We start from the raw sequence: 23,020 nt of genomic DNA on the forward strand, positions 1-23,020 counted from the left end.
TAGCGGCTTCGACATTATAAATAGCTCCTGACGAAAGGTGGTTCCTGGACAGCGTATTTCCGTCCATTTGGTAGCGCAATTAATGCAGTATAATCTGAGCTTCACAAATGACTACCACGTGCTCTTTTCCCTGGGATTATAATAGAAATGCAAAAAGTCTCGATGAAAAGTGAGCTCACAGCAGCCTCACAGCTATTTGGCAGGATATCTACGCTCCGTCGACTAGTCCAGAAGATCTATGAACGGACGGCCGCCGCCAGCGGCCGCTAGCCGGGATTCGAATGGAGAGTTCATGGCTCTCGCGCTGAGGTTATTTTGAACAAGTAAAAGACATTAGTTATGCCCCGAAATAATAAAAACAAAGCGAAGAAAAAAGACAAATTGGGAAATGCAAATAGAAACTCTACGATTTCTCCAAGTTGCAGCGAATGTCGGCAACAGCATCAGCATCAGCAGCTAAAGCGGCGACACAGCAACTGTCGTTGAAAAGGTTCCATCCTACATCATTTAAAAATAAAACTGTCGTGAGAGGATACCTGAAATGTCCAGGCTACAGCCCACCGCATCCGACGCAGTCACACCATCTTCCGGGTTGCAGCCGTATATAGACAGGCGATCGGTTTAAAGCCGCCAGCAGTTGGTTTGTTTTTTCGTGAATCAGGAAATAACAAGAGCCAACCAAAACACGGACTTTTTTTCCATGCTGGACTCGGATTTAGCAACCCATTTTTCAAGAAGACATGAAAATGACTAGAAAGAGTAAACAAATATAGTCAGGATAACGCATTTCATCACTGCGTGGTCTTCGTGTGTGCGTTTTGGCGTTCGTGAAAGTTTCCCAAAAGTTAAGGAAAGGTGAACATAAAATCCCCAAGATAGAATTGGAAAAACAACAAAAACATTCGACGTGCTTTTTGGCATGTGTAAAGAAAATTGGCGAATCTTGCTCGGACTATTGATGAGACAACAAAACAAAGTCAACACTGAACTGATAAATGATAGCTGTTCCGTTCCCTTTTTTAGACGTCTTTGAAATAAAAACCGAAAACAAGTCAGGATTTTAATTAATCTCTTTCGACTTCCAAGAAGCTTTGACCTGCAAGTGGATTCCGGATTGCAAATATCCATGTATGTATTAATGATCGATTCATAACTATAAGATTCCTTCATAATTGACATTCTATTTGGTTGGGGTTGATACTTTTTATTATTCTAATTTAAAATTGCTTCAGTTCATTATAGGGTTAGACACTCTGCCTTTTTGTTTTTTTCCCGTTTTTCCTTATTTAATAAGGAAGGAAATCGTTTCATGCAGCCATCTAGCGATTGAAAATGAAACCGTATAACTAAGATTGAAAAAATAGGAAAAGAAATGTTTTCTCATTTTTACAGTACAACTAAAATTACTACGTAGTCATCGCCCTTGCCTCTTATTTTCTTCAATTGCAAAAAAAAAATTGCATTACTCTTAGTGCTGGTTGAAATACAAGTCAAAAACTAGTCCCATCAGTTGTCCCAATCCCGACAGTGCCTAGCGAGAGTCCTCCTTTCGGCCTGCTGTGGTCTCATCATATTCATTTGGATGAAGGGAGCCCAGCAGGCCAGGCTCCTCCCCCCTTCTTCCTTCCTTCGCCCCTTTTCTCTACGGCGAGCGGTCGGCAGCGCTTTCGCCCTCCTTCCGCCAACAGCACAGCGACGGCATGAGCCAGTATCTTACACTCGGAGTCTTTTTACCTGGAAGCCAAGCAGTTGACTTAGTCCGTTGGCCGTAGCTGGACGCGCACGTTCCAACTTCCTCTCCAGTGGCATTATTCGCACTGGCAGCTCTGAAGCCGTTCCGCACTCTCATCAGATTGATTCACAAGAACAAAGTAGCTAGTTTAATCCAGTGACTCATTGTTTCGTCTTCTGAAAAAGAAAAAGGGAGAACTTGTTGCCCCGCATCCGTGATATTTTATAGACGCGTCTGCTATAGGCAGATACGTGAGTGGACTATTTATTCATCAACGATCCTGAGCACCGCGAGCGACCGCGAGTGTCCGTGAACTGGAAAAATAAGCAAAAACAACGCCAAGTGTATAAGACGGTCGATCTGGCCCGGCTGGGTATAGTGGAACAGATTGAATGGCTCAGCAGCAGGTCAAGAATTTGCCGGACGACGTCGACTGTTTCTACTTGAATCACTGGTGAGCACCATCTCGTTCGTCTTCGACAAATACGTGATGAACCGTGTCGGTGTTGAGCTTTGAGCCCTTCATGTGCAATTATTAGAAGAAGTCGAATCCCCCTTCTCCCCCCCTCTGAAAGAAGAAAAAGAGAGAAATAGACGGGAAGAAGAAGCTGAAAAAATCCCCATAGAAGAAATAACACGTTGGAGTAGCCGGAAGAGCAAGAAGAAGAAGAAGAGGAAGAAGAAGACGGACGAAAAAGAAAGCAAAAGTACAATGGCATCGGTCGCTTCTTCCATCCAGCTTCTCGTCGTGCTATCCATCCAGACCATTATCTGTCACGGTAGGTCCTCTCCTCCGACACCCTAACCGATTCTTCCTTGATGCCTTGATAACGATTAGAGACGATCGAGTTGCACAGTCGAAAAGGACTGGCTGCTCTAGGCCCCGTATCGCCTTAGATTTAAGGTGGCCGTCGATGCAACTGTTTCAATGTGAATGTAAAGCTGCTGTACACTCGCCAGCATGCACCGATTTTTTGTATTTTGTTTTTTGTTTGGTTTCAAAGTGATGTATACTTCGTGAGGCGAGAGATGTCTTGGTTACGATCAACAACCGTCTCTTAAATTTGGTTTTTCCCCCCGTGGAAATAACTTAACATGGCTCACGACATCGATAAGAAGCGTGATTTCTATATTAGGACGACCCTTTTTGTTCTGTTTGTTTTGTATCTTTATGAGAATGAGGGAAGGCGATTGAGACCGTAAATCATGGCCCTCGTTCAGATAATTTTAGATTGGATTTTGAGACAAGATTATTCTTATGGTAGTTATGGTGGTAGCTCAGACAAGCCATTTATAAAATGCTGCGCCATTCACTACCGGGGAACTGTATTCACGTTTTTTTATAGTCTACACTCCTAGCTCCTATCAACAAAATTTTTCCTGGCTTTTACTTGCTTGATTTGCTTCCTGACACAAGAGGCAGATGTACAGACTACAGACCAAGTCGCTTGGAAATTTTCCCATTACAAAAGAGCCAAAAAAAAATCATACACTCTGACTAATACCGGCTATATAGAGACTACCCACTAGGTAGGCACTACTATATGCCCAGGCGGGGTATAAATAGTCGCCGAGTTTTTTTTTTTCTCTCTCTCTCTCCCTCACTCTCCGGGTTAATTCCTATTTCTTTTTTTAATGAATCTAGGAGTCTACGTCCATTGATATGCGTACAATGCCAAAGATACGCATGATCTAATGGAGTATCTTTGGTGACGTGTTTTAGACGTCATTCGGTTCCTTCTTTTTTTTTTCTGACGAGAAGAAGCAAGGGGGGGAGACAGTCCTTGAGTCGCTGTCAGAAATATGGTAATGATCAGGACAGGACCTTTAGATATTACTGAATCTATGATGTGACGTCATGTCAAAAGTGAGACTGGAGAGTCAAGACTGTGAACAGGACTACGGGATATTATAGTTGGATAACAATTGCCGTCGTTACAAAAAAAAATTCATCGAGTGAAGGAGAAAACAAAACAAGTTAAAAAAAAGTAAAGGGAAAGATTTTCCAATCGATTGGCTTCCAAGTTATCGATTTAAATTGAAATTCGTTGGTACAAGCGCGTTAAAGAAAATAAAAGGAAGGAGAATAGGACACGGGGAGGGGATTTAGAAAAAGAAAGAATTGGGAAAAGAAAATAAGAAACGTCGAGAAATGGAGAGAATCGAAACGAAAGGGCCAGACAAAACAAGACAAGAAATAAAATGAAATGAAGGAGGACATACAGTGGATTGCAAATCGTGACGGAAATAGATACACAGTAGGAATCGAAGAAACTAAAGGAATACTGATGGTCCCAAGAATTCTCGACATCATCAGTTGAGGCAGCAACTAGACAAGACGAGGTAAAATAGAAAAGGAAAATAGAAAAAAAGGGAAAATTGTATTGAGGTGATCAGATGGGATTGGGAAACAGAGGGAAAAGATATAGAAAGGGTAAAGGATAATAGCGGGAGGGCGCACAGCATCACGGCATGTTGGCGAGGGTCCAGGGTCCGTATAAGAACACGACGGAGGACACGGAGCAAATGAAAATGGCACGACCTGAACGGGAGCACAAGGGGTCGAGCGGCTGAGGCCGGCTGCCCACCGACGACGACGGACACAAAAGACTCAAAAAGCAGACTGCAAAGAGAGATGGATAGATAGATATAGTATGGACGAGAGGGAAAAAGGGAAGAGAAAGAGATGAGGAGGAGGAGGGGGGCTGGGTAAATGGGCCGCGTACCCAAGTACAGTATACGAAACGGTCGTCGTCGTCTTCTTCCGATGTTTTCATCGGCACGGAAAGAAGCCAAAATCGCCTCTTGGCTCGCCTGATGTCGGCTGACCGCATGGCGTGGTCACCCACTAATTAACTTGCCAGTGTGGTGATTAAAAGTCACCAGACGATGGTAAAGGGAGGAAACGGCAAATGGGAACCTCGCGACCCGACCTGGCCGCCGCCCGCTAGCATGTGTAATCCAATCGGATCAATCGCAGTTGCAGGCCGATCATTAATGGCTATTCCTTCATCGCCGGCGCTGATGAACATTGGCCGTGACAGGTTTCATCATCACTCTTGTCTTCTAATCATTTTGTGCTAGAGTCACTCGGCCGAGACAGTCAGGATCTCATAGGGGGAACACACACACACAAAAAGAGGTAAAATGACTGGGCACCGAGAGCGAGTTGCGACTCTTGGCGTAATTGAATCCGCCGAGTGGCGACCGCGCTCCTCTTCTGCTATGCACGTGGAGCGTTGGTTGTTTGGCAGCAGCGGAGCCCGGCAGGAAATGTCGCTTATAGCTCTATCTATGAGGTTTCTATACTTTTAGTTGAAATATTATAACATGTACAGTCTGTATAGGATAACTAGAGGAGACACTGGACAATGAGGCGCAATAAATAGTGATGTTGTTCTCTTCTCCGGTTATGTGCCTTTTTTTTTCTTCTTCTTTTTCTTCCGGACTTGACATTGCATGCCATGCCAGATCGAGTTTATTTACGATGAAAGCTCTCGGGTTCTCATGGACGACGTAATGAAGCGGGTCAAGTGCTCCTGCGGGCATATTCTTTTCCATTGAATTATAATATCAAGAGAGCTGACCGAGTCTTCTGTTCTCTTTATCTCTGTTGATGTGTCCTCTCTCTCGCATATATATACAAGGAGAACGCACAAAAAAATTAATAATACGAGCTCTCCCCTCTATCTCTCTCTCTATGTAGTTCCCCCCACTTCCATCTCATCGTTCACCTCTTCCATGGGAGCAGCATATACGTATAATAAGACAAAAAAATGTTGTGTACATGGTAAGTGAGAAGGAGAAGAGGGAGCGTTAGAGCGATAGAGAGAGAGCACGAAAAGGGCTTCCATCCACCACCTGTCTCGTTTATGGAGTGCACGGTTCTTCATAATTTGACGTTGTATTTTGTCGTTGTTTTTTTTCTTCTTAATCCCGTGGCATTCCAGCGTGGAACGATGATTTCTTTAGACTCATCTCTCTATACCAAGTTGTCTAGTCTGTATAGCTACGGCAGTTTATAAAGGTACATAATGTTACATAATCAGCATCAACCTGCTTTACACATTGGTGAATGAGATCAATCCATTGATGATGATGGGAGAGAGAAAGTGTGTGCTGATGAGAATCAAGATAATAGACCCCATCTGATTGCCTATCAAACGGTCAAATACCTTTCTCGACTTATCGATTAACCTAAGATGTCTGATGAAGGCTCGGGGTTGATATTAGCCGTTCTAATTACTAAATTCATTAGAGCCGAGAACGGACGCCACATGAGAAAGTCGTGTGGCGCTTGAATTTGGGAAATGAAAAAATGTGGCGAGTATAAATCTCCTGCTCAGTAGGTAGCTGATGGAGCGCCACGGCTGGAAATATATAACGCTAGCTGCTGCTGCGTTGCTGGATGGAGGGGAAAAAAAAGGCAGAAAAGCCGCAGCAATCCGGAGCCGGAGTGGGGGGCGCGAGCAGCAGCGAGAGAGAATGGGAATCTCTCGACTTTTCTTTCTACATCGGGAAGAAGCCGCTGTACTGTAACACGGCGGTTATTAAAATAATGAAATAGAAAAGATGAAGAATGGGAGAGAGGGCCGGAGCGGAGAGAGAAAGAAAGGAGAGCGCATATTATCCGCCTCACGCAAGCGTAACGCTCCAGAGGGCGGAAAAGGGAGGGGGCAGACTTGCAGAGTCGCTTCCTGTTGCCCCCCTCTCTTTACTTGTCCCTCCACCCTCCGCTGTACTATTTAACCAGCCGATCTTTCAATCTTTCTTGCTTTATTTTATCATTTTTTCCCCGTTCTTTTTTATATTATTTCTGCCGTGTACGGCGTATACTGTGCGGTGACTGAAGCTATAGATGGTCTTTCTTATGTGTGTCTGATACCGTTGAATCAGATTTGCCATTGAGATGCTTACCTACACGAATAATACAGACGCCCGTGTCTATTCTCTCTTCCTTCCTCTCTTTGTCTCTGAGCACTGGCTTTCGTTTCTGTTTTTCTTTACATCCCCTTTTCTGCTGTCCTTTCAACGAGTGCACTCTCGAGGATTTCGGGTGGTGTCGTCACGGTGGTTTTCCGATCCAAAGAATCAGAGTAGCCAAGCTACCTGTACACAACTCCATTGTATCTACTAGTCTATATACCAGTTGGGGTAAAATGCAATGCAGTCAGCATCATTACACCGCGACACTCTATCATTACAATCCAGTTCGACAATTGTTCAACTCAATACGGTTGAAACACTTGCAAACATCGAATTCATCCTTCAGAGTTATACAGCAGAAATTGAAGTCAGAAATTGGTCGAGCAACGGAATAATCGAACCGGCGATATTATCGCGAACTGTTTTTTAAAGCGCAATAAAATTCGGTCGATAGAAAGTTGGAATTGAATTACCACGTTTTTTCCATGTTTATTTATTGAAATAGCGCAATATTCGCTCTCCATTCTGCTTTTTTATTTTATTATTTTGCTGTAGCCTTGGCGGGTCATGTGTTGGGAGGAAAGTTGAAACGCCTTCGAGAATAATAATCGATTTAACACATCGTTGATCGCACGCGGTGGCTGCGAATGAGAGCGAGGGAGAATCTGTTTCATCTCGCGAAGAAATTGCGATCCCTTGTTATGTGAGAGAAAGACTCGATTGTCTGCGCTCGAAGAGCCCTTAAAACCTTAAAACCCGTGAAACAAAACGACGACGAGTCTAATGAAATCTCGGAAAGAAGTGGAAGTGCTGGGGAAACGACAGGTAAAGCTCTGTCGAGCGTATCGGTCGAAGGTACTAGCTACATATCTCTATAAGATAGCTGCATGGGGAGGAACGGAGGATAAAAGCAACACGTTACATCCGCTCGCCATCACCTCTGCGTAACTTGTGTCTTTTTTGTTCTTTTCTCCAACTGAATTTCTTCCCAGCCAAGTCGACAATTCCCACGGCCGCTATAGCTAGAGCTGCCGGTAATTACAATTGTTTATCTTGTACTTGTGAGTCAGTGCAACATCTATAACACATGGGAACGGGAAGAAAAGGGGAATCAGTAGGCCATGCAGTCGTGAGTGCACGTTCCCACCGGAACTCGAGGAATTGCGATAGGTAGCTACGACGAAACCAGCTTCCACGTTATTCCAAGGATCGACAGAAACAGAAGCAAAGCCACACCACAATATCTAGACGTGGTGGCGTGTATACTCACAACAACTGCACATTTTCGCAAGTCTGCGAGCCTGCGACGACTGGAATCCAGTGAAGCGTGCATCATCTTCTTCACGCTTCGGAGGACACTAGGTGTAGTGCGATGAGAGCCAATAATATACGAATGTTACCAAGAGTTTATTTTGACGCAACATTCACATTGGCACATCCCGGAGGGAAGCATATAACAGACCCGCCCATCCGCATTTCTTACACAATCGTCAAGACTCTTACGGGGATAGCATCCTGCCATTTCGTACCGTGTTTCTTTTCATTCTTGTCTTTTTATTTTATTTTTTACATCATTTCTTCGAAAGTTTACAAAGATAGAAAGGACGGAATCCAATCTGGAAAAATCTTCAACTCTTGTCTGTCAATAAATTAGACAAGAGGATGAAAAGAAACGAAAACGTTGCTTGGGAAAGAGAGTCAAGAGTGTGGTGGCCCGTGTTTTGTATGTTGTTGTATGTTTTGCCTTTCGCCCGCTTACCCGTCTATTTACCTGTCAGAATGCCTAGATTGCTCCTCTGAGCGAATGGCATCCAGGTGAGGCGAGCCCAGCAAATGGGTCAGGGTGATGGAGGCAACAGGGCAGCAACACTACCGTAAATAGGGACATCAAAGTTGTCCATACGAGTATATACAGCAGGGCTGAAGGGGGAGAGAGCGCTATAGCTGGCCGGGCCGGGGATATATGAGAGGAGGGCAACCAAGACGTAATAATAGTACAGCCTTTTTTTCTATCCTTCTACTATGCGTCGCCGGACAACTTGCTGGTAGAGGAAAAGATAACGAATAAAAGGCAGCTAGCAGGAAAAGCCAAAGAATATCAGTTGAAAAAAGGAGAATGTTGTCCTATCGACGTCATCTAGAAACGAGGGGATGGTATCAGTGTCGCGGCCGCGACACCCGCCGTGAATGAATTACTGACGCCATCCCTATTACGTCTACCTTCTTTCTTTCTTTCATTTGCGTCTCCCTTCTCTCTCTCTCTCTCTCGGCAGTTTTTTGAGGGCCGAGAGGCTGTGAGGCACGCGCCCGACTATGTTCGCTCTCTACCCCTCCACTCCGCACACCCTTTTTTAGATGGTCTTTTTTTTTTCTTTTACAGCAGTTCAAGTGGTTCCGTCCATTTTGATTTGTTTACGAGACTAGAAAGAAAGAGAGGCAAATACTTAGCTCTTTCAAAAGATGGGGAGTCGGATTGCAGCAGTCACAACAGCGTACGCGCATATAGAAAGACAGAAACGTAAAACATAATCCCTAAACGGCCCAAAGTGAACCTTTATTTTATTTCACTTTTTATGTGTCCAAGTGTTTGAGTTTGAGTGCATATAGACTTTCACAGCCATAAGCAAGAAAATGGAATATTAAAAAAGAAGAAACAAAAGTCTTTGCCGGTGTTCCAGCTGGAGTAGAGTTGAAAGATGGGAGATAAAAAAAGGTGTAGAAGAGCGACAAAAAAAAGGGAAAAAGAAAAAAGTTCATCATCATCCTCTGCTGGGTGACTCGGTTCCGCTTGTAGCACTTTATAAGCTATTATTTGATTATATAGACTTGTTTTCTTTCCCGTGACTTTTCTTCTCAGTCCCCTAATTCTACTGCCCCCCCCCCCCTCTCTTTCCGGGTCTATTTTGATATCATTCAACAATGGTTCCAGCAAAAGAAGTTTCCCAGAAACCGCCCGATTTTGGCTACGGCATTGATTTGCTGGGTCTGCCCTGTAGCCCAGTATACCAACGGTTACTCTTGAACATTTAAAAGAGCAATCGGAATAGATACCCTGGCTGTATATATACTGCATCATGTTTAGAGTTGTGTATAAGCTACTTGGTCTGATTCTGATGGTAGAAATATATTTCAGTGAAGGCGGAGAGGAATAATAATAGAAAATATAGAATGACGGACGACCACGATGATGCGCACCCGGAGCCCTATACATAAATATATAAATATCTACTTCTCTCTGTTCAGTGCCTCTTCTCATGACGATGAACGAAATTCGTGCCATGAGATTCTATAGCAGCCAGCCAGCCGAGTGAATCGGAGCGAGGGAGAGCTTCATTCGCTTGTCTTCTCCACGAGCTCTTTTCAATTGACTTTGCCGTTTTCGGCCCGTGGCTTGCCCTAGCCTCATAATGCTGCCTTTCCTTTCGTTTTCTCTCTCCTTGAAGGTTCGCTATTTACATCACAGGCTCGACTTTTGACTCTCGTTCGCTATCTCTTTACTTGATCCATCTCGTCGTCTATATAATAGTCGTCTGTCGACCGAGTTTATTCCAAAGAGAAGCGCATTTGTAAGACGAGTCTCATCATCTCATATTGGACGTCTAATTCTTCACTTCCCTTGTCCTCAATCGCATTCTCAAAGGCATTTTCTCTTTTGAAAATACTGTGATACACATTGGCTTATCATGTCTCAATTAGGGTTCATGGAATTCGCGAATCCCACACAGTAAATAGTTATTACTATTTATTTGTGTGTGTCATATTTACCTTATTTAAAATGCGATTAACTTGGGGATCCCAATATACAACATGCTGGGCATACTCGTTATATATGGTATATATGGCTGGCATAGAGGGTCAGGTCATAACTTAAACTTTTTTGAATGAATGATGGCTCGTTTATTTATCTGATTTGATTTCGGTTCGGACGAACATATTGAAGTTTATTAAAAATAGAACGTCATTGAGTTTTCATTTCTAAATCGTATTCCGTCATGGCTTCCTCGTATTAGTGGAGTGCAACAGGTATGTCGATGTGACCCGACCCGACAATTTGTTGTTTATTTAATTTTAATTTTAAACAATTAATTCGAGTTCAATAGTATTGGCCATTTCAATGATTTTCCCGACCGGGATTTCGAGAATCTACCATTGCCATCAACCAAATATCCCCTAAGGTGGCGCCTTCCGAGTTCTCGGAGGGATGTCAATAATATAATATACAATATATTTACATACATGTAATTGACTAATTGTGGATATCTGTTCGAATCTTGATAGTACGTTACCGTCGCGGTGCATACGAAAATCGCCAAATGGCAATTTAAATTAAACGAATCGATAACATCAATCTACATATAGTCTACTAATAACATTCGTAATACAATCCATTGATTGCTCCGCTCTACCGTCGCCATTTGCGGTCAAATCGTGAAATAGGAGCAGAAGGCGAACGGGACTGGCGCTTATTTCCATACAATTATTCTATTGCGTCCCTGTTTGACTACTCGTCGTTGGCCAAAGAGAGTATAAACACAGTCTCGTGATGGCGATACTATACTACTACTCGAGGGAATAATGGAAGCGCAATATAGTATATCGGTAACCGTCGAGCGATGAAGACACGATTGACCTCATTGACCAGCACGCACGTGCGCCAGAGAGTATACTGCGTTAGTAAACTTTCCCATCAACTGTGTTAGCCGGACCACTCACTTCCGCTCGGTCACGCTATTTGAGGGGTGTCCGAGTTGGTGAATGTGGTGTGATATTTCATTTTAGAAAAAAAGAAGGAGAGAAGAAGGAAAAGCCGCAGATGGATGCCGATGCCCAGATTGCCGATGTCAATTGCGCGCAATGTGGAGCGCTGAATATTATCCCCCGCTATGTATATTATCCCCTCCCCCGTGCAATAACAGAGCACACTGTATGCTAATTACAGACTTTTGCGGTTGGACAAAGTGTTCTTTGATCGGCGCGATTGAAATTCCATACTGGAGGGCGTGACCAGCACGGCGTTGCCCAGATGGATGTCGACATGGAACGGAAAAATCGAGTCGAAAGAATCGAGAAAAAAACGGGGGGAAAGAGAGAGCTGATATAACTGCTCTATAAAACAGAATAAATCTACGCATTGGAAATTCAAGGTTCGGCACGAAAGGAAAAAAGAAAAAGGAAAAAATAGAAAAAGGAGGGAAGGAACGTGCCAATGCCTGAGAAATGTTACATAGAAGCTCTCCTCCCGTTAGTCATAGGAGAAGCCCGAAAATGGCGAGTTATTGATCGTCGAGATGCAATCGATTTTAAATGGTCAGTGGAACCTATAGTTGTTGCGAGTGCCGATACACGCAATTGTCGAAGGCCCAGTCTAACGATTCGCTCTCTCCGTTCTCTCTCTCTCTCTCTCCTCCCTAGCTGCAACGTCTTGGCCGCGTCTACACCTACACTCAGCGGGCATCCAACTCGGTCGTGAAGGAGAAACCTTAGCGGGGGTGCAGGGCATCACGCACAGACTGACGGGGCCCCCTCAAGCCCATAGACCCCGACATGTTTCTTTGTTGCCGAGCTTGCATCAAAGAGCACTTAAGCGCATACACACACAGCACTGCAAAGTCTGGCAACTATAGCAATAACAGTATAGATATGGCAGCCGGCTGTTTGCTGGCTCTTCTTTTATTCTCCGCGCCCGCCGATGACCTGGTGGCGGGAGAGTCCTCCTTCTGTGACGGACGAGAGGAGAGAGACAGAGACAAGTGAAGCGCCGAAATATCTAAACGCCCGTACATGGCCAGTTGGTGACGCCGTCCGCCTAGCGCCTAGCCTATTTCTATTATCCGTCCCTTGATGTGTGCCAATGACGCCCATTCAGCGGCCACAACAATGCGACATTCATCGCGACAATGTTCTGTGACGTGAGTCGAGCCCAGCGCCTGTATACAGCCGGCCGGGACAGCAGCAGCATTGACGATGATTTAGTGTTGTGCCTCCTTGAATATTTGACCACTTGGTTCCTGTTTGGATAAATCCTCCCGGGTGATTTATTCACGGCGCGCTTATATCCCACCCTGAAAGAAGAAAAAAATAAAACGAAAACGAAAAAAAATAAGAAGTCGAGAGAGGAAACAATCCAACACGCATTTTTCAGGACGCGGGTCAGAGTTGGACGGGACGACGTCTTCGGGGTCGGCATGCCCAAGGCTACGCAACCAACGGATCTTAAACTTTTCGTCGCCTTGTTATATACGTTATATATATATATTCCCAGCAATATGTTTTGCAATATGTATACCTCAGTCGTAATAATAATATGGTACAAAAGAAATGAGAGAGAGAGTGTATTGCCTTCACTGGCGATCATATTGCAAAATCGAGCCCAGACGGAGAGATGAAGTAGTAAACCATGAATCACGGGATTTCCATATGTAGTTTGGGGTTTCCTAGGGGATTGAAGTCGTTCGCCCAACGGTGTCTTTCCACTCAGCCGAGTGTGGCGATAATAAAATAAAGCCAGTGCCAGTGACTACAATATACCCAAGCCAAAGAAGATGAAATGGGGGAAAAGAACAAATTCAATGAGCCTTTGCTTTTTTTGCCTTTCTTGGAGACAGGAGCCCATTGTTGTTTTATTATTTCTTTTGGCCTTTTACAGTCATTTTTTTTTTTTTTTTACTTAGCCAAATGTCAGAATAACTATTATATTCTACTATCGCCGTCGATCCGAGGTAACTGACATACATCGTCCCTCCACATAAAGATTGGCGAGTTTTGTTTGTTTGTGTCGTTCTGGCTGACAAAGTCTAATGCGCGCACGCTCATCGTAATTCCTCACACGAAGATACGGACTCGCGTGGGGGAGATTGAGGCATAAAAGTAGATCTGCAAAACTCGATAATATAAATGTCGCTAACCAGAGGGGAAACAGATGAAATTAGGGGCAACCGTTTTATTATCTTTAAGTTATTTTCAGAATTTTTTTTCAAGTATGCTATAAGTCTTCTCTTTTACTTTTCACGTTTCTCATCTAAAGAGCGTTGGTGTGGCGTTGCGTTTCACCGTTCTCCCCGATTTGTTGACTCGTCGCTTATGAGAGACAATATACACACAAATGATCGGCCTATATAATATGATGTGGGCTGGCTGGCTGACGCCCATTCCGTTCGTTTTTTTCACGCCAGCTCCATTGCTGCCTTCTCTCTCTCTCTCTCTCTTTCTCCCTTTTATATTTACAATGTATTTGCGCCTCTGTGCTTTGTTTGAGTTTGTGTGTATTAGTAATCCATCCGAATGGAATGGGCCGTGTTCGAGGCGCGTCCCGCCGTCCGCCCGCCCGTTCTTTTTGTGTTCTGTGTGTGGCCCGTGGGTGCGCTCTGGCTGTGGTATCGATCTCAACTGTTTTCCAGCTGAGGCGCTAGTTTTTCAAGTTTTTCTTTTTCCTTTCCGATCGTTTCTCTTTCTTTCATCTTTCCTTTTTCGTTTCCTTTTTTCTTTTTATTTTTTTGTTGTTGTAAAAATCCCGTCCCCTATGCGCTCGACTGCTAGTGAGAAATGTTAAAACTTATAAAAACCACTTCATCACCGGAAGCTTGGCTGGCAAACGTCAGCAATGGCCAAAGTCTGCTCGCAGTCGCTCTGCTGTCTGTTTGTCCCTTTTTTTATTTAAATGAATGTGCATTTGGCGGCCATATAAAGTTTTCGGGACATATGATTGAACGGATCCGCCTCTCGGATGAGCACGACGTCGAGTCATGGAAATGTGAACATGAACGTGTCTTCTTCTGGTGAACTTGGTGCAGCACATCTTGACCGAAACTTTTGTTGTAAACATCACAGCAGTGTGTGAGATGCTGCTCGACGACGACTACTTCACTTACTGACTGTGCAAACGCGCGCACTCGTAATCGCAGTGGACTGAAAGAGAGCGTCGCACTTTATTTGGTATTGAGCTGTTGGCATATCCGGTTCATCAGTCATTTATGCCAACCGTGAATTCCTACCAAAAAAAAAATAATAATAAATCCGCCAACTTACATTTTCTATTAAAATAAACTTTTGCATTTGTAATTAGACGTTGAGATATTTCCTCTTTTCTGCCCAAGAATAGCCATGGACTTTTAGTCCTGCTGCATGTCCATCTGCCCGCTGCTTGACAGCCAGCGCTTTTTCCGTCTCTACACAGCATTTATTCCGTTTAAATGAAAATAGAAACTCGGAGGAACATCGCACCGAGTGTACAACAAGTATACACGACCATTGACGAATGAGGTTGCGAGTTTCCCGCTGCGGGAGGGCACCCGCATGATGTGTCTTGATAAACCTTTTTCCTCCTCTATACTCTTGTCAGATGCAGGCCCGTTTTTTTTTTTCTATACTTCTTCTTCTTGTGTTTTTTCCCATTTCTTGCTGCTCATATCGCGGCCGTGTCCAGTCAGAACTCGGGACATCCATCGTGAAATCGAATAACACATTTATTCTGTGAGGCACATTGGCGTATATACCGTTAATGGCTATTACTGATGGCTACAACCCTCGGCAACTTGCCTATAAGCGTAAATTGTGAAGCTAAAGCGTCAAAAGTTATTTTTCCCATTTGTGTGCATAAGCGCGTTTTAGCGCTTAGTCAGCCGATCGTTCATCAGCCGCACAGCGTGTGCCGATGATGTAAACGATTGAGGCCCCACTGACTGACGACTACGGCGTTCGGATATCCAATTCCCCAGTTGCCTTGCGTTATATTGTACATGCTCGCCCGAAAAAAGTTTAACCTTCTCTCCCCGGAGAACAGTCATGCACCTTTGTTCCATTTTGTGTTTACAATCTCGTAAAAACATTTTCTGTGTCAGGCGACGTTTCCTTCGACTCTGGGATAAAAGGCGAGGAGGGGGGACAAAGATTATGACCGAGAGGGGAACAACAGAGAAAAAAAAAAGAATCAAGCCGCCCCTTCGCTATATGACTAGCGTAACGGAAACAAGGTTTCTACCAGGTTTCTACCCACTCACTTTCCCTCAGTTGGAAGATATACATAATTCTCGAAGAAAAATAAATAATAATAATAATAAAAAAAAGTATAAGTAAACCCAGTAATTATTTCACCATCTTCCGTCAGGAAAAAAGGGTGGATCATACTTCCTTATTTTTCTATTTTTTTTTTGGCCATCTTGATTGTTTTTGTTACGTAGATTTGCTTGGTGCACCGCTATATAGGGCCGTCAGTGTTACGACGACGGCATGTTGTGTCTGTGACTCTGGCTACGCCATGTGAGATCCATTGTTCTTGTTGCACTAGCTCGGCAGCGTGACTAATATCAATCTAGTGGTTGATGTTAGTAGCCCTGTGTAGCACAGCGCAACCAGCAGCCGAGCAGCGTTACCTATGCTGTATTGGAAGTCTGAGAGACGGTCTGCGCGCCACCGTGACCGATGAAAGCAAAAACAATGTAATATGGCCGTGATTGCCTTCTTTGATATGGCAACCCACTAATTTAATCAAGGCACAATAGAGCGCAGCCCTAATTGAGGATTGACTTCGTTATAGGTTGATTGCCGTCCCCCTGCGATGTACACTTTCACTATTCGATGCGCATGAATGCAACCGAAAATGATAGGCGGCAGCAAGACATTTTCTTTTTTCCCCATCAAGATCGTTTGGCTTGTAGCTGGGCACCACAGGTGGGCCAACCCGGGAGGAACACTGGAACAGCTGAGATAGTTCGCCAATCTCTTCTCTTACTTTCTTCAAACAAACCAATGCGTAGGCTACACAAAAAAAAGTGAATAAATTGACCACCAAGATGGCCTGATGGGAACGACATCTTTTTTTCATTTCCATATCCACCATTCTGTTCTACATTTGACAGCGAGGGGGCTTCCTTACCCTTTTTTCTCTCACCTGCCGTCACCTGCCATAAAATGCCGCGCACTGCTGCGAGGGAGCGCTATAGGGAAGTTGCTTTGTGTGTATTTTTTGGCGAAAATTGCTTTGTGCTATTTCGTTATTTATTTGCCGGTTCAAGTTCACATGTCTCCTGCGTATGCATGCGCCCTGGTGGACAAGCGGGTTGAAACTCTAAACGCAGCAGACAATGGCACTGCCGGTGGAGTAGTATAGCCGCTGATGTAGTGTAAACCCAGCAGATAATCACAGAGACACAACCAAAAAGATACCTGGGAAGGCAGAGGGCGTCTATATACGACAGACATGTAGAAAAAAACAACAGAGGTCAGGAAACGAGCAGGTGGAGAGCGCAGTGTGGGAAAAAAGAGAAACCGACAGGTCTTCCCCTTCCCCCCTCCACCTTCACTCCCCTACCCCCCCCCCCCCCCCCCCCCACCTCCACCCTCAACGAAGTCTTGTTAGTTTCAATGTGAATTCGGGGAACGAAAAATAATGCCAAACCTTCATGAGGGAAAAGAACCGGAGAAGTGGGAGATGGATGGATGGAAAAGAGTAACACAACAAATGACGTTCCAAGAGGGAAACGAAAAATATATAAAAAAAGGCTTCACTGGTGCGGATGGGCCGGAAACGTCATCAACTTCTTATTTCTCTTATTTTTTTTCTACCTTTATATTTCTCTCCCGTTTCCTCCCTTTTATTTTTCAAAACAGGAATACAAAAAAAAGTATTTTTGCTCCCCCCATCATTGTTTGACTTTTTAACCGTCGCCAAATCTCCGCGGTCAACGTCGGCCATTCTTGAAAGAGACATTGAAGCAATAAACAATTTTTAAATGTGCCCAAAAAAAAAAGCAAACGTGAGCATATTATTATTAAATGATATAATTGAACGGTTGACTTGGGGATCCCAGTATGGGCATATTCGTCGTATACGTATGATCCAATCAGGTCATATTTATTAAACCATTTTGAATAAATGAAGGACAAGTTTATTTATCAGATTTTATTTCGGTCACAGTGAAATTTCGTGAAATTTACGAATACATTGAAGTTTATTGATTATAGGTAGTTCAATTCAATCATTCAATTTTATTCATTTTTTCTTTGTTTTTCGAATTCTATGATGAGCTCGTATATCTCGGTGATTCCCTCAAACGGGTCCATGTGTCCCTCAGTCACTCTGTTTTTGATTTTCCCCCATTTTAGCAAAAACATCTCTACTTCCTCCAGTGTCAGATCATCAATTTTTATGTTGAAAACGGTTATTTTGGTGGTTGCTCCAGTTCTGGTATCAGTAGTCATGGTGGTGTTTGTACCTTTCAGATCCAGTGTGATTCCTTTTTCCTGATGCTTGTACGTTTTCTCGATCACATTGGCCAAGCAAACTGCGGCTACGATGTTGAGGATAATTAGAATGGCAAGAGCAGTTTCTTTACGGAAAAGAGTGTTGGTAGCCTGATCCATCTTCTTCGGGCTTTCGTTCTTGGCTTCTACGAAAGAGTCAATGTTTGTGATAATAACCTGAAAAAGACACTTCTACTTATAGCTTCCTCTTACAAACAGCAGCTCGGCAAACACATTTTCTCTGAAGTAATCTTTATTTTTGTAAATTAATTGGCCAGTTTACGATTTTTAGTTTACTTGAACGGATTTAAATTTTTTTTTCGCATGTAATTCACTGCAGAAAAAAAATAGAAAATCATTTAAAATAATTAATTCGAGTACAAAAATGTTGGCCATTTGCCCATTTCAATTATTTTCCCGGCAGAGACATTCCCTTAAGATGGCGCTGTCCGAGCTCTTGGAGTGTAAATAAGTGATCAACTTAATAATATAATACGAATGCACATAGTATATTTACATATATTTGTAGATATCTGTTTGAAACTTGAGACTTCATTTTAATTTTCAAAATAGAAATAGAAACAAAGTATTCGTCGTCAAATCCCGCGGTCAACGTCGGCCATTCTTGAAATTGAAACGAGACATTGAAGTATAGTCAACTAGTCATAAACAATAGAAATGTGCCCATAATAAGAACATGCGAGCATAATAATAATAAAACTTCAAATTTAGAAGTGAAAGTATTATTCTAGGAGTAGCGTGGGACAGCTGTGAGAATGACTAAATCGAGTCTGCGACGTCAACCGAAGATATAATACATACATTACAATGAAATCGAACGAAAAAGAAATCCGGAGGTGGAGGACAACAGAGATAAGGGGGACAACACACGCACAAGTTGAACAATAGCCGACGAGATGCTGAAGTCGATTAAAGCCAAAGGCAGTGATGGTTTAAAAAAAAGGAGAGTAGAGAGTTACCCAACCTAGCTGCTTTAAAAGTCGCCGCCGCCAGACCATTTATAGTAACAAACCATAAGGACCGAAGCGAGAGAGAATATAACACGGAACGAAAATATAAGTCAAAAAGGGGTGAGAAGAATAAATGACGTAATGACATTGAGACACGTAGAGTGAATTACGTCAGGACAAAATTTCACCTTTCCATAATATACTCTGTCGGATGGAGATCTTGCATCTCTCGCGAGTTGATGGAACGGTTTCGCCTCGTGTGACAGGACCGCAATTCTGGCCGCCCTGCTGCCTTTTTGTTCAATAGAAATCGTCATCCGCCGTACCGTCCACGTTGCTGCATCTGGCAGCGCCAGGCAGCGCAAACGACATTTGAAATCACTCGTGAGTTTCTGCTGTTGCCCTTTTCCCCCTTTTCTCGCCTTTTCTCTTTGCTCACAGTTTTCCCCTGCTGCTGGTTAAATCCAGTCTCGCGTCTCTAACGCAGTGTCGGCTCTCCCTGGTGGGCTTTCTCTGCTTCTTACATTTCGGTGGGGATTTTCGTCACGTTCCGCGGTATTATCCCGTAGGCGTGATGGCTTTGATTCGCCGGAGCGGAGGCATTCAGAGAATAAATAAACCATGATCTCTTTATAGTGTTTGCAATAAACCAAAAACCATATTGGGCGTGAGGCAACAGCACGCGAGTGTGCCAGACATTCGGCACGAGGACTCCGCGACGATATGTTTAGACGAGGCTTCCGTTGATGGCATTTCTCGCCTATGAAACTGTAGTCTTACAGAGTACAGCAGACGAAGGAACCCTTTTTTTTCCTTTTCTGTTCCTTTCTCCTGCTTATATTCTCTCTTCGGCTATTACACAACAAACATAGATACAATATGCGACGCAGTATAAATAGTGGCAGGGCTGTCTTCTTCCTCTTCTTTCTTTCTTTCTTTTTTCTTTTTCGAAGGAAGAGCCAGGGCTTCTTACGTTCGCTTGATCCCATTTGATCCGTTTCTTTACTACCAAATCATAAGGGAACTCGGAGGGAAATTAGAGAGGAAGATGTATGGATGCACAACAGTGGATCATGTTTAATGACGCTCACTATACATGTCAGCCTATATACTAGCCTAATAGTCGTGGCATATATAGACTAGTATATGAGGGCTTGGAGATTCTCTCCTTGGGTTCTCGATCTTTCCGTTGGCCTATACACAGGCAGTCGTATAAAACTCACTAATACGTAATACAAACAGCCTACTGTTTCCTGCCGAGTTTATAGGTTATTTGACAATCAATTTCTCATGTCCTCTCTATAACTAATATTCATATGTTTCAAAACTACACGCAGCATGCAGATCCAATGATAGGGACAAATAGTTGATTGAAATTGGGTACTGGGTAGGCTTCATTCACATATTTCCAAACAGAAATAGAAAGAGTATTTTAAAAAGAGATTCTTTTCAATGGAAGAATCTTTGGAGATTTGTAATGCTGATGTGAATAAAAAACAGTATGGCGACCGTGTTTACTGTCTAGAAAGAGATCATTCCAATGAATTTCATTTTCTTGCATTTTCTACGAATAGGAAATATGCTGTAAAATCGTAAACGAAATGAAAATACGAGAGTGATCTCGAAACTCTCCCCCCCCCCTCCCCCATCTGTTTCGGTCTTGTTTTTTACGATATTGGCATTGGCTTCTTTGAGTACTCTTTCATTAACACTGCGCTTCCTCTAGCCTTAACAGCAGTCAGCCCCGTTTGCCTGACCCCGTTTTCTACGTGCTGCCCATCTCTGGCAGGGGGCTGTGAGAGACTATATGTTCGCTTCCCATTTCAATTCACTCGTTTGGCAGCGAAAGTTTCGTCGGCTTTGGCGAGTTTGATTTCCCTCCTTCCAAACTAATAAATGTAGGCACATAACCCTAGATATCCTTCTTAGTATGGCTTCAATATTGTCCAGCAGTATACTGCTTCGTGTTTACTAGCAGCTGCTGATTGATATACCTGCCCAGTTTCATGAGATCGTCTCCCGTGGCGACCTAATAAGACCGCCCCGATCTTTCACCGCCCGCATCCAAGTAGAATGAAAAACAATAACACAGCAGCGTTGCATGCCCTGCATCAACTTTCTATGGTCGATTCCTCCTCTCCTTCCTTATTCTTAGATCTATAATTAGATGTATGTCCAATATCGAAGAAGTTGGCCATTGGTTATTACCAGTGATACAGACTCGCATCGATCGGAAACCATCAGAAGGACGTCCGACTATTTTCGCGACGAAATCACGCCAACAAATTGGTAAAACGTGTCGACTTATTTCTATATGACAGGCCATAGAAAAACAGTTTGATATTGATGCAGGTTTTCGTCCCAATTTATATTTCCACCTTTGATTCGTTGTCGAATGAATTTTCTCGAGTTCCTTTGCTGGTTGCTGGTCCGATGAGCCATTGGTATTTATGCGTTTCCGCACCGCAAGTGAAGACAAGCGAGTGAAGATCCGAGTTACTGGGTCAGTAGAGGCGGTTGACAAATCAAGTAGGCGGGGATATAGCATGTAGAGCTTGGACGTAGGTTTTCCCTTTAACGCAACTGAATTCTGAATGTCAAGAGTAATGATGCGGAAAATCTGATGATTGTCCTCCAAAACTTGTGTGGCCGGCTGGCCGTCTTTTCTTCACGCTTTGATTGTACGACGTTAGGATGTCACCTCGTCGGCCTGTTAGTCCTTTATCGCTCTCGTCGTGTGTAATATCTGACGACGAAGGAGGCATCATAAAGTAGAATTAAGGCTGTAAGACCTCTTGGAGATTGCGCCAAAGACATTTATCCAGCCGACTGTTTGCCGCCACCATTTTGAAGTGTTATTCTCCGGGTTCCTCTACTGGGGCGTTTACAGAGATACGCTCATCAGCAGCTTCTCATTAGTTGGACGTCATTAACGTTGACCGCTTTCATCTTACGGAACCCACCACCACCACCACCACTACACGATAACGAATCATTAACCCTGCCTTCATTTGGTCAACCTTCATTTGGGTTCAAAGTCGGATCGTCGCCAGAATCGGACATCACTAGGGCATATAGCCGCGGCCGTCTACATTTACTGGTAGGCGACACGGCGGAAGCAGGAGACTGCTGTTACATACTACAATGTCATCTCATATCTTCCATGACATTCCAATTATTCCGCAGCAAAGCGCTGGTCGGGTTGGGAGCATCTCAGCTTCCCCCAAACGGCTCATTGTTGCTGGCGGGTCCCACAGCGCATCTTATTCGCAAGGCGGTAAACACAAGTTAGTTGAAACCAACACTGCTCCACACTGCCGATGCATATCAGTCCGCATTTAACAAGAGTAGTACCAATTGAACAGAGTAGCAGAAAGTCTGGAATATGTCTGATGAAGTTTTGTGCATACAATATATAGTCTGCTAGGGTCTTCGCTATAAACATGTGGAATTCAGTTGCCAGGGTTTGAGTTGGAAAAAAAGAAGCAATTATACTCGAGAGCAAGAGGCGTGTGAAGAAACAAATCCGGGGTGTCTAGGTCCAAGTTTTGCATAATATCCGCCAGCGCGTTCACTACTGTGACTAAGTTTCTAGAGTCTATTTGGCATTTTAACCTCAGCAACCAGTGTATAACTGCAAACTGTTTAGCCCCATAGTTTTTAAAAGGATATCGAACGATACATGGTGCGTGTCACGCCTTTATTTTTCTTTTTCAATTTGTGTCTTAAACATTTCTCCGTTTTCACTAGTCTATCAAAATTTGGTTACAAGTCTGAAATTGCTTTTCTCAGCCCCTTATCCCCCTCTCAGCTAGGTCTGTAAAATAAATTGAACGGGAATCGATACAAATAAGTAGGTCTGCCTCCCCTATCGTGCTGTAATGCGAGTTTCAAATTCAAATGTCGTTCTGTTACATAACACCGTGTTGGGCGGGTTTTTTAAAATTCATTCAAACAACAAGCACAAGATTTTTATCTGATAAAAAAGTCACGATATTTTTTGAAAATAGATTACAACGAGTTCACGTGTCTATATAGTAGCTTGAGTTACAGTACAACCTCTAATGCAATCACCGTGACAGCTTAGCGAGCAGTCTCAAATTAACCATCGCTGAAGAAGAAATACGGTAATCGCCTGAGCCAATTAGAAGAT

General features: G+C 43.5%; 1 protein-coding gene across 9 annotated transcripts in view; it reads left to right on the forward strand.

The window, feature by feature from the left end:
* The first annotated feature begins 1,719 nt into the window (after positions 1-1,719).
* LOC124338080 (hemicentin-1-like) overlaps positions 1,720-23,020 on the forward strand; it is a 39,958-nt gene continuing 18,657 nt past the window's right edge. For 2 of the 9 annotated variants that reach the window (XM_046792136.1, XM_046792138.1), the window contains exon 1: positions 1,720-2,511. In XM_046792136.1, the coding sequence (XP_046648092.1) occupies positions 2,445-2,511 (67 nt within the window). In that variant the 5' untranslated portion in view covers positions 1,720-2,444. The remainder of the gene's footprint in view (positions 2,512-23,020) is intronic. The other 7 variants (XM_046792137.1, XM_046792139.1, XM_046792142.1 and 4 more) reach the window with 4 other exon arrangements.

The sequence above is a fragment of the Daphnia pulicaria genome, chromosome 4 (genome assembly GCF_021234035.1).
Source record: "Daphnia pulicaria isolate SC F1-1A chromosome 4, SC_F0-13Bv2, whole genome shotgun sequence".
In the NCBI taxonomy this organism is placed as follows: Eukaryota; Metazoa; Arthropoda; class Branchiopoda; order Diplostraca; family Daphniidae; genus Daphnia; species Daphnia pulicaria.